We start from the raw sequence: 16,667 nt of genomic DNA, 5'->3' as shown, positions 1-16,667 counted from the left end.
GTTTCCCAAGCCCCTATCCCAGCCCCAAGCTCAAATATCCCACCCAGGGGTCTGGGAGGACCAGCCTATATATAAAACAATGTCCCTTTTGTATAGTAAATTTAGGCTTTAAAATAATCTAGATGTGCATTTTATTTAACTTTTATAGATTGGTTTCTTACTTTATGAAATTTATCTGCCAATGTTAGTACTCTGATTTTTTTTTCTCTTTCTCTCTCTCTCTCTTTTTTTTTTTTTTTTTTTTTTTTGAGACAGGGTCTCACTCTGTTACCTAGGCTGGAGTGCAGAGGTGCAGTGGCACAATCTTGGCTCACCGCAATCTGCCTCCTGGGCTCAAAGAATCCTCCCATCTCGGCTTCCCGAGTAGCTGGGCCTACGGGTGTGCACCACTATGCCCAGCTAATTTTTCTATCTTTTTTGATAGAGATGGGGTTGCACCATGTTGCCCAGGCTAGTCTGAAACTCCTGGGCTCAAGTGATCCTCCTGCCTTGGGCTCTGAAAGTGCTGGTATTACAGACGTTGAGTCATTGCACCTGGCCTGGTTCTTTTTTTTTTTTTCAATTCAAAATCGTTGTTTTCCAGTTTCAATGGGAAAGCTACATACATTTTACTCAGCCCATTAAATACACTCACTTGAAATGTTAATACACTAACTGACACATTCGATGTAGGAAAATAGCTTTATTTGGAATTCTGTATGTGCCTAAAAACCAATTATGATGTGCATAAAGGTATATGGTATTTTAATGAATAGTCACACTTATTGATGCCTTGTTTTTGAGTATCTCTCCTGATTAAATTAATCAAATATATTTTGGGGACTAACATTTTAATGTGTCCTTGTTTGTCTTTTCAGGAACAGTATGAATTCTGCTACAAAGTGGTACAAGATTTTATTGATATATTTTCTGACTATGCTAATTTCAAATGAAGATTCCTGCCTTAAAATATTTTTTAATTTAATGGTCAGTATATTTTGTAAAAATCATGTTAATTTATTTCATAGCTGACATTAATATCTTCCCTAATTTCTTTGTATATATTTTGTTATGCCTTAAAGGCCACCTGCTATAAAGTTGTTAAATCTTAAATATGCTTTTTAAAAATTGGAATAATGTATTAAGGTCAAATAATATCCCATAAAATATATATTTCTGCTAATATTAGTAAATATATTAATTTTTCATTAGATTCATATCGTTTAATTTCACACATTCAACACCTTTAAATGTTGTAATCTTAATATGCGAAGTGTGCCCCTGCAAGATACTAAACACAAAGCTCATATTAAGAAAACAGTCGAGGACTCAGAAGTCAGTTGAAAATGCACTTTCCTAACACTGATTTCACAACCCCGAACAGCAGCATTTTTGGAAGGCAACCTGTTCGTGATGATACAATGTAAATGGGGACTTTTGTAAAGTTCTCAGTTCCGGCCCATGTGGTTTATCTTTACATTTTAAAGATCAAAAAGTCTTTACAACCTGAATCCAGGTCTAAAACACACTAGAGTAGCCGGTGAATATAAGTAATATTTTAAAATGCTGTGTCTACACCATCAAGACTGTGTCTACACCATCAAGACTGTGTCTATACTATCTTGGCTGGATGAGAAGAGATGTAAATGCCGGGTGGTCCCGTGGACCCGTGGCCTTGGGTACAACAAAACCAGCCATCGGAGCTGCACCCCGAAGCACCACCTGCTGTCCAGCTGCCTGTCTGGCCCAGACAACCCTCAGAAAATCAAACCAGCTGCCTCTCCCATTCTCCCCTCCCATTCTGCCACAGCAACCTGTGCTGGTCCAGTGCTATGCCTGGAGGCTCAACACGAAACGTCCCATCCAAACGTTCAGATGAACTGAGCATCTTACACACGTAATACAGAGGAGCACACATTGGGATAGAAACAGTAGAATAACCACAGGCAATTAAACTTTAAATTTTCTGAGCAACATTTTGGTATTTAAACATTTCTTGTAAAAAGCTAAGATTGTTTGTAGGAAAAGAATCCCTAAAATCTAGATTTATACCATTTTTTTAAAGTCCCACCTTTCAATGTTTAATAAAAGAAAAAAAGAAATCCTTAATCTAAAAGCTAAATTATTTTTGAATGGAAATACTACTGAGACCATTGACCCTGGATAACAGTAACGATCCCATTGCCAGATAAGATTGGCTGATGGGGGCAAAAAAAAGAATGGGTGTGAATGTACCAACATTGAATTTTATAGCAGTTATCTTTCTATGGCCATTAGGTACCTAGCAGATGAGCACAATATAAACAAAAAGATATCTGGCCTACCTTACTACTAAAAGCATTTAACACGTGCATTTTTGGTACTTTTTTTGTTTTCTAAAAGCTATATAAAGGCCTTATTTGACATTTTCACCGATAACTGATCGCACCCTCGTGTTGCAGCGTTCGTCCCTATTCATTGATGGTGTGTGCAAATGCAACCCAGGACACATTATTGTTCCATAATAGGCTTACAGGGAATCAAGCTTCTCACCCACTCCATGGCTCCAAGCCCCATCCAAGGGCAAGACTTGGTGCCCAGCTGGAAGGACGAAAGCACACTTCGTGACCGCCATCCTCACCAGCTGCACGCCTGGGCTGCACACTGCTGAATATGCTCTTCTTCTCTGTACAATGATTCAGCATCTCGGTGGAAGAGGAAAATGGAGCTTTTTGAGGTTCACCAGGTCCCTTTTGTTTTCATCGTTAAAATTCCAAACCCAAAGCCTTTTTTTGACTGAAGGAGAAGAGAGGGAAGTAAGTTTCTGTTCAGCACCTGAACCTAGAAACAGAGCCAGCTTGCTACAATGAAGGTGACATTTCTCTGGTCATTTGAGAGTTCGAAGTCACAGTAGAGGGGCACAGGCTTTGGTTCATGTCTAGGAGCCCTCTGTCAGAATCCTTGAAGCCCTTTAATGGTCTAACTGGCATCTCTTGTATCAAGAAGTACCTTTAAGTTAGACCTTTTCAGGGTGCCCTCAGGAAAGGGCCCTGCTCACGTTTTTTCCTGTCCCGTTAGACCAACCCCAGGTGTCCGCTGCAGGGGTTCTGCCTGTTCCCAAACCTTTTCCATTCCAGGAACAAAGGAGAAGCCACTTTCCCCAGGACAAAGGACTCTCCCTTCCGCTGTCCGGGGCAGCATTCCCCTTTAGAGGGGAAGTCATTACAGTCTCATGGCCTCTACCAAGGTCCCAGTTCACACAATCTCCTGGGCCTTAGAGCAACTCACGCTGGGGGAATCAACCCCTGGGGGACTCCGTATCTTCTCTGTGCAACCTGGAAAGTTCATCTCTTCTTTCCTTCAGTCAAAGAAAGTCCATTGTACATAACAAAACAGCCCCAAACAGCCCAGTGCCGACACCGTTGTTCCTTTCACATTTTCCTTTGTTGCATGCAGTTGGGTTCAAATGCCAAATAGTGATTAGAAGACGACCATTCTGATCTGTGTGTGATCTGGTCACTGTGTGACTGCCTTTACGGTTTCTCTCCATGTGCTATACGAGTGAAGAATGCATACCGGTGTTTCAAAAGGTATTTTTATGTGTTTTTAAACACTTTTAAAATGAGCCTGACACCTGTGTTTCAGCATTTGGAGACATACCCATGTTATTCTTTTAAGTGTATGATTACGGATACTTTTTCGTTTGTTTGTTTAACCAAGTTGTGTTTAATTTATGTGCAATCTTTATAATATATGTATGTTATTACAGTTTCAACTATCATATTTTCTTTGATTACATTTATAATTTGATCTTGCTCTGATTATAATGCCAGTGAATGTTGCTGAATTCTTTGTATATGCGAATTGCAAGATTTAAACCATTCTGATGCAAGGATAAACCTTTACTTTGACTACCAGCCTGTGTCTTTTTCTTCAGATCTCTTACTTTTATTCCTGTGCAAAAAAAAAAAAAAAAAAAAATTACCTGCTATAAGATGGGGTTTGCTGTTGTGGGCTCTTTTGATACTGGTTTCTCCTTATGAGTCTGTGGGTCCCAATGTCCCATCCTAGACAAGCAGCGTCCACTCTGCTGTGGATGTGGTCTTGGCTCTTCCCCTGGGGTAAGCAGACCTGAACATATGAAGGTGCAGGCACAGCTGGACACAGTGGGGAGGGCCAGAGGGATCCAAGGAAAAGGAAGTATGGAAGAGGCATAAAGAAAGTCACCAACTGGGCATTCACCAGGGGCCATTGAACCCAAATAGCACTGCCTCAGACCAATGCCTCAGAAGGAGCTGAGGTCTGCAAAAGTACACTTGCCAGACCAGCCTCAAAAGCAGCTCCTATCACCAGAAACACACAGATAGGACACTGAGTGCTGAGGGACCTCAGGAGAGACAGGCAGGTTGCCAATCGCACCGATGAGTGTGTGTGTGTCTCAGCAAGTCACTCAGAGGAGCATTACTGAGACCACACTGGGAACTCCACTCTGCAGAGATGTACAAGGGGTCTCCCCACATCTTATGCATGAAGGAGCAGGATGCTGGAGCGCTGACCCACAGCTCTCATCCACCAGGTGAAAGGTTGGTTCCAGGGCTGCCAGCTCCCTGGCACATGCATGCCCCACTTGTGGGCCTACTGTTGCCAAAATCAGAGGATCGCCCAGGGACAGTGACACACAACATCCAGGCATCTGCTGTGGTCACCAAGCTCCCAAGCTTGGCCTCTAACGGCTTGCATATTGGGCGTGGCAGCTGTGTGTCAGTGGGGAGCAATGTTCATCCCAGGGGGGCCTCGGGCCATCTGCTGGGTTGCTGGGAGGGCAGCTCCAGGGCTCAAGAGAGCCATGCCCCAGCCGGCTGTCACAGTGCCACTTCCACATTCAGTGCCCACAGCTGGTCTCCCACTTGGCCCAGGGTCTAACAGAGCCAACTGCCTCTTGTCTCAAAGGATGGGGCAATACCAGCAATATAGGGAGACATGTTTGTTACAAACATTCAAACCAAACAAATACACCAAGAGCATTTAACGCATTTCCTAACTCCTCTCCCCATCTCATTCCATTGATAACTTTCGAGTACATCTCCAGACAACACTGCAATTTAAATCTGTATAGTTCCAGAAACATATACATTGTTTGCTTTTATGAACAACAGTCAAACTCCTGGTATATCATCAAATCCAGGACTACCATTGTCAAAATCACTTTATGTTCTGCTAAGAAAGCAAGAATACTGCCATTTATTCCTGTAAGATCCCACCAACTTTGTGATAACCCTGATGTTAAGGAGGTTAATATGTGAAAGCACTGTATGTTACAAGTGACTAAATCTCCCACATATGGGCAGTTTTGCAGATGGCCCTCTTTGGTCAACATCCCACCTGGCCATGTCAGCACTTACAGAGCTTCCTACTTCTGTGTAATGGCTGCTTGGCATTCCACAGTATAAATATAATGAAGTCTGTAGAGTCACCTCCACCTCCCCAGTGACAGACATTAACTTGTTTCCACGCTGCAATTCTATATTTCAATTGTATAATGAATACTCCTGCATTTGTGTATGTTTGCTAATGTGCAAACTAGTTCTATGGGAAAATTCCCTAGAAGTGAAGTTTCCAGGTTAAAGGGCATGCACATTTTAAATTTAAGTAGAAAACACCAAATTGTCACTTCCAAAGGATCTTCCCAGGCACCAACTCACCAACAGGACATGATGGCGCTGTCTCCCTAGAAGTCACTCACCCAGGACGTTAGCAAACCTTTTAGATTTTGCACACCCGAGAGGCAAAAAAAAAAAAAAAATCAGACTTCATGTGAATTTGCATGTCCCAGAGTTCTATTGGGTTGAGCATGTTTTCATACATGCGTTATTTGTGTTTCATCAGTGAAGCGCCATTCAGAGTTTCATCCGTTTTCCTCATTGTGCCAACTGAGTTTTCCTTGTTGGTTTATTGTCAATCTTTTATTATTATCTTGTTTATTGTCAGTCTTTTGAAAACATGGGTACTAACCCTTTGTTTTTCCTGTTATAACTGTGCCCCTTCTGTTCCTTTATTAGAGCGTCTCTGACAGCTGTTTAATGCACTTGCCAGGAAGCAGCACCAAGTAATGCACCAACACTGTCACCCAGCATGTTGTGGCAACATCCTAGTCTCATCTCAAATAAGACTCTGGGCTTCTTCCAGGGATCACACCAAGTTTCAAGAAACACTTCACAGGATCAGGTTCCCCTCCAGAATTCTAGGCTAAAGGAGCCCATCTGTGCCTTAGAAACCAAAACCTGTTTCCCTCTTGCATATGGACCAGCAGCCTTTGCTATAAGCACTCAGAGGCCCCCGGCAGAGGCTGGACCGAGGTGTGAGCTTCACATTTGGCTCTGCTCTGGATACTGAGGTTACATGACAGTGCCCTCCTTCTAAAAGTAACACATCCCCACTCCATCCGGAAAAGCCCCATGGATGAAAGTTATGTCATCCTGATGTGGCTGCGTTGTCACCTGCAGGAGTGTCTGCCAATGACCGAGCACCTGGAGATTTGTGTCACCGAGCGGCCAGCGTGTGGCTGAGGTGTGGGGTTACCCCTCCTTTCCCAACCACTGAATCCTGTCCGAGGTTGCCTAGGGCATCCTGCCCTCACTGATAGCCCTTTCCTGAGCAAAACCTCCCTCAAAGATGCAAACGGACACCATTCAGAACAGAGGCCAACAAACACAACAGCGGTTCTTTGGGACCCTTTTGTGGTGAGCACTAATGCTTGTGATTAGAGAGGATATCTGAATGAGCATGGAAAATCTCAGTGGTTTTTCAGTAATCACTATTAAGATGAAAGCATAGTAAGCACATTATAACAATTAGCCCAGAACAACTATGATAGTAACAATCAACAAATTCACTTCATTCCTCTTTTCTTATTTTCAAAATATGTATTTTAGGTTTATAAAGTGAGCCATATACACAAATAGTTCTCATTCCATGAGCACCTATGTGCTGGGCCCTTTGTATGGGTATTATCTGCACAATATGCCCTCAAGGGCTGAGAAACAGAGGCTTCCAGAGGATATGAAACTAGACCAAAGTTAGGTTGGAGGTGGTAGAAGAGACAGAATTCCAACCCAGGACACCCCTATGCTGCTGTGGCCCTTCTAAATTCAGTCACTCTGCGTAACTTGCCCTTTCTTTGAGCTGTTATTAAACAACACTGTGGCACATTAAAAATACTTGAGAAGGCCAGGCATGGTGGCTCATGCCTGTAATCCCAGAACTTTGGGAGGCCAAGCTGGGCAGGCCAGGAGTTCAAGACCAGGCTGGGAAATATAGCAAAATCTTGTCTCTACTAAAAATAAAAAAATTAACCCGCATGGTTACAAGCGCTTCTAATCCCAGCTACTCAAGAGACTGAGGCACGAGAATTGCTTGAACCCGGGAGGCAGAGGTTGCAGTGAGTAGAGATCGCACCACTGCACTCCAGACTGACAGGCAGAGTGAGACCCTGTTTCCAAAAAAAAGAGAGAAAATCACCGTGTAATTGATTAAAATGTGCAGGTGGGTTTAATACAACTCCAGAGATGCAGAATTCCTAGCTTAATATCATTTTCCTCAGCATGAGAATCATGTTGAGCCTCCTCCTCTCCAGACACCAAATGAGCTGATACTCCGGAGACGGAGCATGATCGCTTGCTGTGATGGAGCCACGGAGGTTTGTAGTGCAAGAAAAAGGGCTGCAGGTGATTTGCTCCAGGTAGAGGGACCCCAGTCCCACCCCACTGTCAGGAGTCTCTTTTGTGTGGTTCTTGCTTGAGGAGGTCAGTAATACCCTCTCGGAGCTGTGGTCACTTCCCTAGGAAAGCTTACACGTGTAGCCAGTATGCATTCAAAATGGATCAGTGCAAAAGTACCACATACCCATGCACCTGTTAGGGAAAGGCTCAGCGCTGGGGAAGCTCTGAGGACACATAAATATGTCAGAGGACACCCTCTCCCTGCCCCCAAGGAGGTCAGCCCTGCCCATGGGGAATACACATCCTCTACCTTTCTATTCTCTTGATAGCCAATATCTTGCATTTTGTCATTATAAACAGAGCCTTGATTTTTAACGGTCTTACCACCTATATTTCCATCTCTAAACAACAGTTCATTTTTTGCCCATTTTGGAGCATTTTATAAATGAAATTAACTTTATGTATTAAGATGCATGTTCTGAACATACAGCAGTACCACACTGATTCAAATAGAAACAGTTCATGTTATGTTTACTAATATTTCAAGTAAAATGATGTAATTACAAGTAGGATGTATTGTTTCTTCAAATCACGCAGCTCTCAGTAGAGTCTGTTTATAGCAAAGATGCTTCACATTGGAAACCAACACTGACTGGCAAATAGAATCCACCAGAAAGCTAGGCACTCGAGATGTAACAGGCATGCTATCCATCGCAAGGCTGGTTAGTGAGGGGCTGTATCGCCTGGCATTACTACCCAAAAAACAACCTGAAAACCTCAGTGATAGGCAACAGGGGCCCACTTTGGGCATTTTGCAGCCATTGTCATAAAAAGTTTACATTCAAAAACTGGTCTCACCACTTCACTGCTCTTGCCACAAGCACAGAGCACCATTATCTCCAGCAATTCCCAAGACCCTCACTTGCCCTGCACCTTGCATTTCTTTGGCTCTGTATGACAATCACATCTCAAAAGCTTCTAGCTGCAGAAGTTACTCCAGTGGGAATACTCCAAGTATGCCTCGTCCTTGCTTGCCTTGGCTTCTGCATAAGATTAGTAAGAAGCAAAGCATGGCCAGGACTCCAGGGAAATGAATGGATGAAAACCAAGAAAGCCAGATGGTATAACCAGATAGCAAAACCAAGACAGCATGGGCCACTTTGATACTCAAGCCACCACCCATGATCATTAACCGGGGCAGGGTGGGGGTAGTGTGTTTTATGAATGGACTTGATGCCTTCCATAATTCCCTCATCTTCATAATCATGAACCGAGAGACATACTTTGGGTTCTCCTCTCTGGGATGAAAGATGTGCAGATCTGTGTAGCCCAAGGTTGGATACTAGGGCCATCTGGCCCCTTTGGAATTCTGGGAGGTCCTCTCTTGCCAGGTGCTATTCCTCTGCCCTAATGGAATGTGGCATCACGGGGCTGGGCTGAGGTCAGATCCACTCTTCTTGGTGGATACGACCTTCAGTTTTATAGATCAAGAGGGCCTCATCCTAGAATATGTCTTTAAGTGATTTTTTTCTTTTTTCTTTTCTTTTCTTTTTTTTTTTTTTTTTTTTTTTGAGACACAGTCTCATTCTGTTGCCAGGGTGGAGTGCTGTGGTGCAATCTCGGCTCACTGCAACCTCTACCTCCTGGGTTCAAGCGATTCTCCTGCCTCAGCCTCCCGAGCAGCTGGGATTATAGGTGCCCGCCACTACGCCCGGCTTTGTATTTTTGGTAGAGACGGGGTTTCATCATGTTGGCCAGGATGATCTCAATCTCTTGACCTCATGATCTGCTCACCTCAGCCTCCCAAAGTGCTGGGATTACAGGCATGAGCCACCGCACCCAGCTTAAGTGACTGATTTTAAACCATATCCCTTTTCAAGACACAGAAGTGCAATGCCTTAAAATCCAAGGCCCGTTTCCCTCTTGCTTTGATCAGTGAGCACATCCCTTAGTTCTCAGGAACCCAGGGGATAAGAGGTTGGGAAGAGAACTGCCATTGGAAGCTCAAATTGTTTACATGGCATCTGGGGTCAGCTAGAAATCGACAACGCAGCTCTGTGATGCTCGCTGGGCTTATTCACGTTCACATCTGGGGACTGGCTGGTAGTTAGGTATCCCCAACTAGCCTGGGCTGGGAGGCCGGGTAGCTCAGCGGTCTTCAGCGTGGCTGCCATCTTCCAGCAGGCTCATGTGGGTGAAGGCAGGCACAGACGGCGCGCACACGTGGCCCACTAGTTCCCCGACCAACCTCGAATCCAAAGGAAGAGGCAAGCAAGCAAAGTGGCTGTACAGAGGAAGGGCAGAGGTGCTTCTGAGAGGGGTATCAGACTGTGCTCAGGGATCCTCAGGGGCCACCTAGCGTTGTGTTACTTCCAAAGCAACGTTTTCTCGGAGTAACAGAGGGCGGGCCCAGGGCCTAATAGTGGGCTAGATTCTGAAACACAAAGAGCCACCACGAGACTAGTTTTATTACACTAAATATTCTTCATTAGGTTTTTATCGTTGCCAACCTAATTCCATATAAACATATATTTATGTATATATTTACACAAATATGTACTTATACAACATTTTATATACATATTTATGTATAAATATGGATATACAATATTTATATATTTATACAGAACTTAGGTTGCCAATGATGAAAACCTAGTGAATAATATTTAACATATTATATATTTTATATATAGCCATGAATATTTAATATCTTTATATTACATTATATACATTATATTAAATATATAATTTGTTAAGCATATATTTGTATTAGACTATAACTATCATATTTACATATAAATACATATGTTTATATATAAATATAGGCAACTTTTCCCCTAACTTGCTGCTAGAGTTGTTTTTGGCTCTAGGAGACATGGAAGCAAGCAGGCAGATGAGGGGCTGAGGAGTAAGTGATTCAGTTCAGCACAAGCTGCTTCCCTCCAGCCTGGTGGAATGTAGGAATTCGCTGATACACAGTCATGCCCCTCCTCCCTCCCAACATCAAAACTGACAGTGCTGCCTGGCCTGACCCATCTCCCATTGCTCATATCAGCCTGGCCTGGATCTGCGACCCCTACCCAAGAGGGGCCTTGGATATGACTGCATTCCTCCTTTTTCAGACCCCACACAAGAAACAAGAAAAACCTGGAGCCGTGTCCGCTCCTGACTACTCCTTTCCCAGAGTTCTAGGCCTCTCAAAGGCTGAGGCCATGCTGGGGTGAGAGGAAGATGGCACCGTGTGGAGACCTCTGAGCACGGAGGCCAGGCTACACAATCTACTTGAGTTTTCTTCTTGTGTCCTCACAACGCTACGAGGCAAGAAATTGCCATCTTCACTCTCCCAGCTGGGGAAACAGATTCAGAAAGGCCAAGCGATGGACCCAAGTCATGCAGCCAGCAAGCCACAGGGCTGGGATTGGAAGTCTGGCCTCGCAGCTTCCAAAGTCCTGTGGTGCACGATCCTGCCTGGGGCTGGGAGGGGAGAGGGAGTCCGCGGCCCAGGGAGCCCAAAGCCCGAGGGGAAACACACCCTCGGCTTCCCATTATGTTGCAAGGGGCTGCTAATTTCAATGTGATATGTCCTAGGAGGCACATATGTTAAATCACTCATTTCTCTAGATCAGGGAGATTTTCGATTTTAGGATTTGCAAACGAAGGCCCTCAGCCCAAATGGGCCCGCAGTCTGATTTTTGTTTTTGTTAAAAGACGTTTTCTTAAAAGATGGAATCTCACTCTGTCTCCCAGGCTGGAGTACAGTGGCACAATCTCAGCCCACTGCACCCTCCGCCTCCCAGGTTCAAGTGATTCTCCTGCCTCAGTCTCCTGAGTAGCTGGGATTTCAGGGGCCCACCACCATGCCTGGCTAATTTTTGTATTTTTGGTGGAGCCTGGGTTTTGCCATGTCGGCCAGGCTTGAACTCCTAGCCTCAAGTGATCTGCCCGCCTCAGCCTCCCAAAGTGAGGATTACAGGTGTGAGCCACCATGCTTGGCCCTACAGCCTGTTTTTACAAGCCATTTTTTTGACACGCCTGTTTGCTTATGTGTCGCTTACGACTGCTTCTGTGCAAGAAGGCAAAGAAACATTATTTAACTAAGAGTTGAGTAACCAAATTTCAGGGTTATCCAAACTGAATATGGCCTCTGCAGGAGAAAAGAATATGTGTGATGTGGCAGCTGCAATCTGATACCATATTAGCAGTGTCTTTTTTTTTTTTTCTTTTGAGACAGTCTCACAGCAGAGGTGAGCCAGCGTAACAGTCAGCACAGCCCGCAAACCCGGACAAATTTACTCCCTGGTCCTTGACAGAAAAAGTTTGCTAATTGCTGACCTGGATTAAAGTCTACAGAACCTTTTCTGTACAGGAATGTGCTTCCCCACGTCCCAGCCATGCCTGGTCCCAGCACCACCTGTTTTAGCCAGACCTGTGTCTGGGCCAAGCTCAGCAAAGTTCTGCGATCTGATGTCATTTAAAGACACTGTTGACTGGGCATGGTGGCTCATGCCTGTAATCCCAGCACTTTGGGATGCCAAGGTGGGTGGATCACCTGAGGTCGGGAGTTCAAGACCAGCCTGGCCAACATGGTGTCTCTCCTAAAAAAATTACAAATGTTAGCTGGGTGTGTCCGGTGCATGCCTGTAATCCCAGCTCCTCAGAGGCTGAGGCAGGAGAATCGCTTGAACCTTGGAGGTAGAGGTTGCAGTGAGCCAAGACTGTGCCACTATACTCCAATCTGGGCAACAGAGTGAGACTGTCTCAAAAGATTAAAAAAAAAAAAATACATTGCTAATATGGTATCAGATTGCAGCTGCCACATCACACATATTCTTTTCTCCTGCAGAGGCCATATTCAGTTTGGATAACCCTGAAATTTGGTTACTTAACTCTTAGTTAAATAATGTTTCTTTGCATTGTTCGTGTTCTGGGTAGTTTTCAATATGTGGGCTCAATGAAGACATAGACATATTATTCAGGATTTTTTTTTTTTTTAGACAGAGTCTTGCCCTGTTGACCAAGTTGGAGTGCAGTGATACAATCATAGCTCACTGCAGCCTTGAACTCCTGGGCTCAAGTGATCCTCCCACATCAGCCTCCCAAGTAGCTGGGACTTCAGGTACGTGCCACGATGCCCAACTAATTTTTTTTTTTTTTTTTTTTTAGAAATGGGGTCTCGCTATGTTGCCCAGGCTGATCTTGAACTCCTGGCCTCAAGTGATCCTCTGGCCTTGGCCTCCCAATGTGCTGGGATTACAGGTGTGAGCCACTGCTCCTGGTTATTCAGGACTGTTATGTTCCAGATTCTTCCTTCACCTCCATAGAGAAATCCCTGGTGATAAAGAATTTATGAGCCAAGGGAAATATCTTAGAGTTTTAGGCATCTAATAAATATATTCATCTTCTGATGATGATGATAATTAGCATGTATTGATGCTTACCAAGCTCTGGGTAAAATGCTAAGTGTTTTACACATATTGCCTCATTTAATCTTCTCAACAATGCTATGTGCTCAGGTACTAGACAGCCTCATTTTACAGATGGGAAACTGTAGCAAAGTTGAAAGACTGTCCAAGTTCACACAGCAGCAAATTAGACAAGCTGGAATTTGTACCTATGCATTTGACTCCAAAGTCTGAACTCTCTCTAGGAATTTACACTCTGCAAGGGTGTGGAACGCATACCAGACATCACACAAATTTTGCAAATGATAAAGAAGCACCTGCCCTAACCCCAAGCAGACAGACAACAAGGGCCAGGATGGGTTTTAGAACACTCTGACCTGTGAGAGAGGTGGACAGGCCTGCACCAGCTGTATTTCTGTAGTGACATACACAGGAGTATCACGCAGGGAGCCTGTCCAGTCACAGAGGCCTTGGACTGTACTGTCCACAGTTTTTGTTTGTTCTTCAGGTGACATTGAGAGCTCCCCTTGGGAGGCTGGCGTAGGGATGCTCCTTAGGAACCTCACTGGAGAGATGAGTCAAGCAGGTATCCAAATCCAATGCCCTGGCTCAGGGCTTGACATCACAGATGCTTGAGATGTGGCTGATGAGCAGGAAGCTGATTGGGGCCCTTGCAGGGCAACACACAACAAACCAATCAAATCTCCTTCTTGAAATCATTGTGCGCACTGCGGGAGGGGTTTCCTGCCAACACATCACGGTATTATTTGCTCCCTCATGAAGAGCAATAGCAATGAAATCCACATTTCCAAATTACGGAGTGCTGTGTGCCTGCATGGCAGTCCATGCCGGGAATACCAGGGTGGGGTTTGGTGACTGTGTCCTGGAGATGCCTGGGGGGTCTGGGAGCATCTGCACAGCACTGAAATCAGTTTCTCCAGCTGTAACCAGACTGCCAGATTCCTGCAGCTCATCTAGAGGACCTTTGCAGGAAACCCAGCAAACGGTAGGATCCCAGCCACACGAAATCGTTTAGTTATGTAGCTACAGTTGAGTTTATGGAGTCACCGTTTGCCATGTTGACTCTCAATGACAGCCCAGGATGTGGGCTGGGGCCTGACCCCTCTTCCCTGACCAAACTGACCACTGAGCATGGCTCTCCCTCCCTTCCTCCTCAGCCTCTCCAGATGGTGAGGAGCCCTAGATGCACCCACCTGCAAACTTTTATCTCACTACAACAGAAAGACCTCTTCTTCAGGACTAACTGACCTACCGCAGGCTCCTGCCCTTGGAACTTGCCAGCAAATTCACTGGCAGGATCCATGTCAAATCAGGGTTGCCAGAGGAAAGTCAGGACATGTATTTTCATCTGCTGACTTGGGGCTGCCCTGGGTGAAATCCCCGTCCCTCAACTCAGCACCTCTGTTCCAACAAAGCAGACACGGCTGCGGTTGCAGGTAGTTCTCGAAATACAGCAGGCCATTCCTGCAGGACTAAAAGTGGCTGCGATGACTTATTGGCCAAGAGAGAAAATGACCATCCAGTCAAGTCGTAGAAATGAAAATGGAACGTAATGAACCAGTCTCTTACACTGGCCTGTCTGCCCCACCCACACTTAGTTTCTTTCCCCACTCTCCCTATAATGAAAATACCATGGGTTTTAAGACCATTTCATCACACACTTTATTGGGCATCTCCTGTGGCTGGTCACTGGGATACAGTAACCAGGAAATATACAGTCGGCCCTCATGAATGAACAAAACTTACAACCCCAGGAGGGGAGCCAGAAACTCAATTAGTGGTTTGGTTTCCACAATGCTACGTGCTACAAAGAGGTACAGAACAATTCCAGGCAAACTACGAACATGCCCCAGCCTGGAGGACAGGCATGGGGTGAGGTAGCCCACAGGCAGGAAGCCGCCCTTAAGCTGAGCTCAGGACTGGATGCAATGATCTTGGTGGGGCCGGAGTGAAAGTTTCAGGCAGCGAAAACAGCAGGGAGTGTGTGTTGGTTGGGGATGCCTGCCAAAGGGAGGCAGGAGACAGTGGGTACAGTTGAGTAAGAAAGCCCAGGAGAGGCTTGGGGACCAGATCGCACAGGCCCTGGGAGGCGAAAAAGTAAAAACAGCTTCTATTTATTGGGAATGTCCTATCACACGGAAATTCACTTGGAAACTGAAGCTCAGAGAAGTTACCATGCCATGGTGGGAATGGGTGGGTATTTGTTCTCAAATGTAGTCAGCCCAGGGCAATGGGCAGTATTTGTCAGCTCCCTCCCTCCCCACCATACAAAGTGAAGGAGGGTTGTGTAGAAGTGGTGTTCATCTATTAAACACAGCGGTAGCCCTTGAATGGGCTAATCCGTCAACAGCCCTGTAAAATGAAAACCACTTTTAGCGTGCGCTTGAAATACTGTACTTACCAGGGTGAGAAAAGGTGCTGACATGCTTCAGCAAGATTTCTGGTTAGAACTGAACTCTGAAGGATTTTTCTACTAAACAAAATATTCCACTCCACAGGCATATGGCTGGATACAATTTTTCTCTATGTGAGGTTCATAATTACTACTAAGTCTGAAGTGTTAGAACAACTTGATCATAGCAACATTCCTACTAAAGGTTTTGAAGTTGGCCTACCTGGAAGGAAGCATTTATGCCTCACACCTTCCAAAGTGCCTCCGCTAAGAGCCGCTCTTCCTTGAATACCCTCCCCCATTCTGCTCTGGCACAATCCCCGTACTCTTTGCAGCCCTGTGAAGCCCTTAGATGTCCCCTCCCTGCCCTTCTATTCCCTCCCTCAAGCAGAATGTCATTCTCCCTTATGATCATGGACGATGCTGTTATACTATCATGGCAGCCAATACAGCACAAGTCAGTACCACTGATTTCTGCATTCATTCAGTAAACATTCATGTCACATGGCTCCCCGCCAGACACTGGGGAGACAAGTGTGGAGATGGGGGGTGCACTGACCACACAGGGCACTTGCTGGGGGACAGCTACCGTCTGGTGTGCTGTCCTCACCTGCACCTGGCAAAGTGGGTAAATGGGGAGTCCGGACAGGTGACTTGGGAGATGGGGGGCTATTCTCTGATTTGGGGAACACAGAGAGGACAGGTGACAAACTGGAAAGTAAATGGAGATGAACAAGTTATATCTACAGGCCTGAAGCTGGAGAAGGATGTCTAAGCTTCAAAGGAGATTTTGGAGGCAGCAGCTCACAAGGAAGTGATCCTGAAATCGTGGCTGAAGGGCTGAGTGCTCAGTCCCTCCAAGCACGATGGTGCTTTTCAGAGTACTGGTGTCACTTCCTATACCGGGTGGTATCGGGCTGCCAGACAGAGTCAGAAAGAGAACAGGCAGGAGCAGAATCAGTAAACCTCTGGAGCTTTCAATGACAGGGAAGCCGGAGAAGATGAGGAGCCAGGTTGAGGTCATGACGCGCCACAGCCCGGGACCCTGAGATTCTGCGGGTGAATGTCTCAGGTGAGAGCAGTCCTAGTTAGAAAAGTATTCCCGAGAGACAAAGGCAAGCCACGAGTCACTCCTTACAGAAAGTCACTCTTGGTCCCTAAAGATGTGCTCACAAG

The 16,667-nt window shown here is 45.3% G+C and overlaps 1 protein-coding gene across 8 annotated transcripts in view; it reads left to right on the top strand.

The window, feature by feature from the left end:
* Positions 1–3,875, top strand: part of PTPRE (protein tyrosine phosphatase receptor type E) — a 177,290-nt gene extending 173,415 nt beyond the window's left edge. For all 8 annotated transcript variants that reach the window (XM_017858691.1, XM_017858690.1, XM_017858689.1 and 5 more), the window contains one exon: positions 858–3,875. In XM_017858691.1, the coding sequence (XP_017714180.1) occupies positions 858–932 (75 nt within the window). In that variant the 3' untranslated portion in view covers positions 933–3,875. The remainder of the gene's footprint in view (positions 1–857) is intronic.
* Positions 3,876–16,667: the final 12,792 nt, after the last annotated feature.

The sequence above is a fragment of the Rhinopithecus bieti genome, unplaced genomic scaffold, assembly GCF_001698545.2.
Source record: "Rhinopithecus bieti isolate Rb0 unplaced genomic scaffold, ASM169854v2 scaffold_42745, whole genome shotgun sequence".
In the NCBI taxonomy this organism is placed as follows: Eukaryota; Metazoa; Chordata; class Mammalia; order Primates; family Cercopithecidae; genus Rhinopithecus; species Rhinopithecus bieti.
This window is presented reverse-complemented; position numbering and strand designations above follow the sequence as displayed.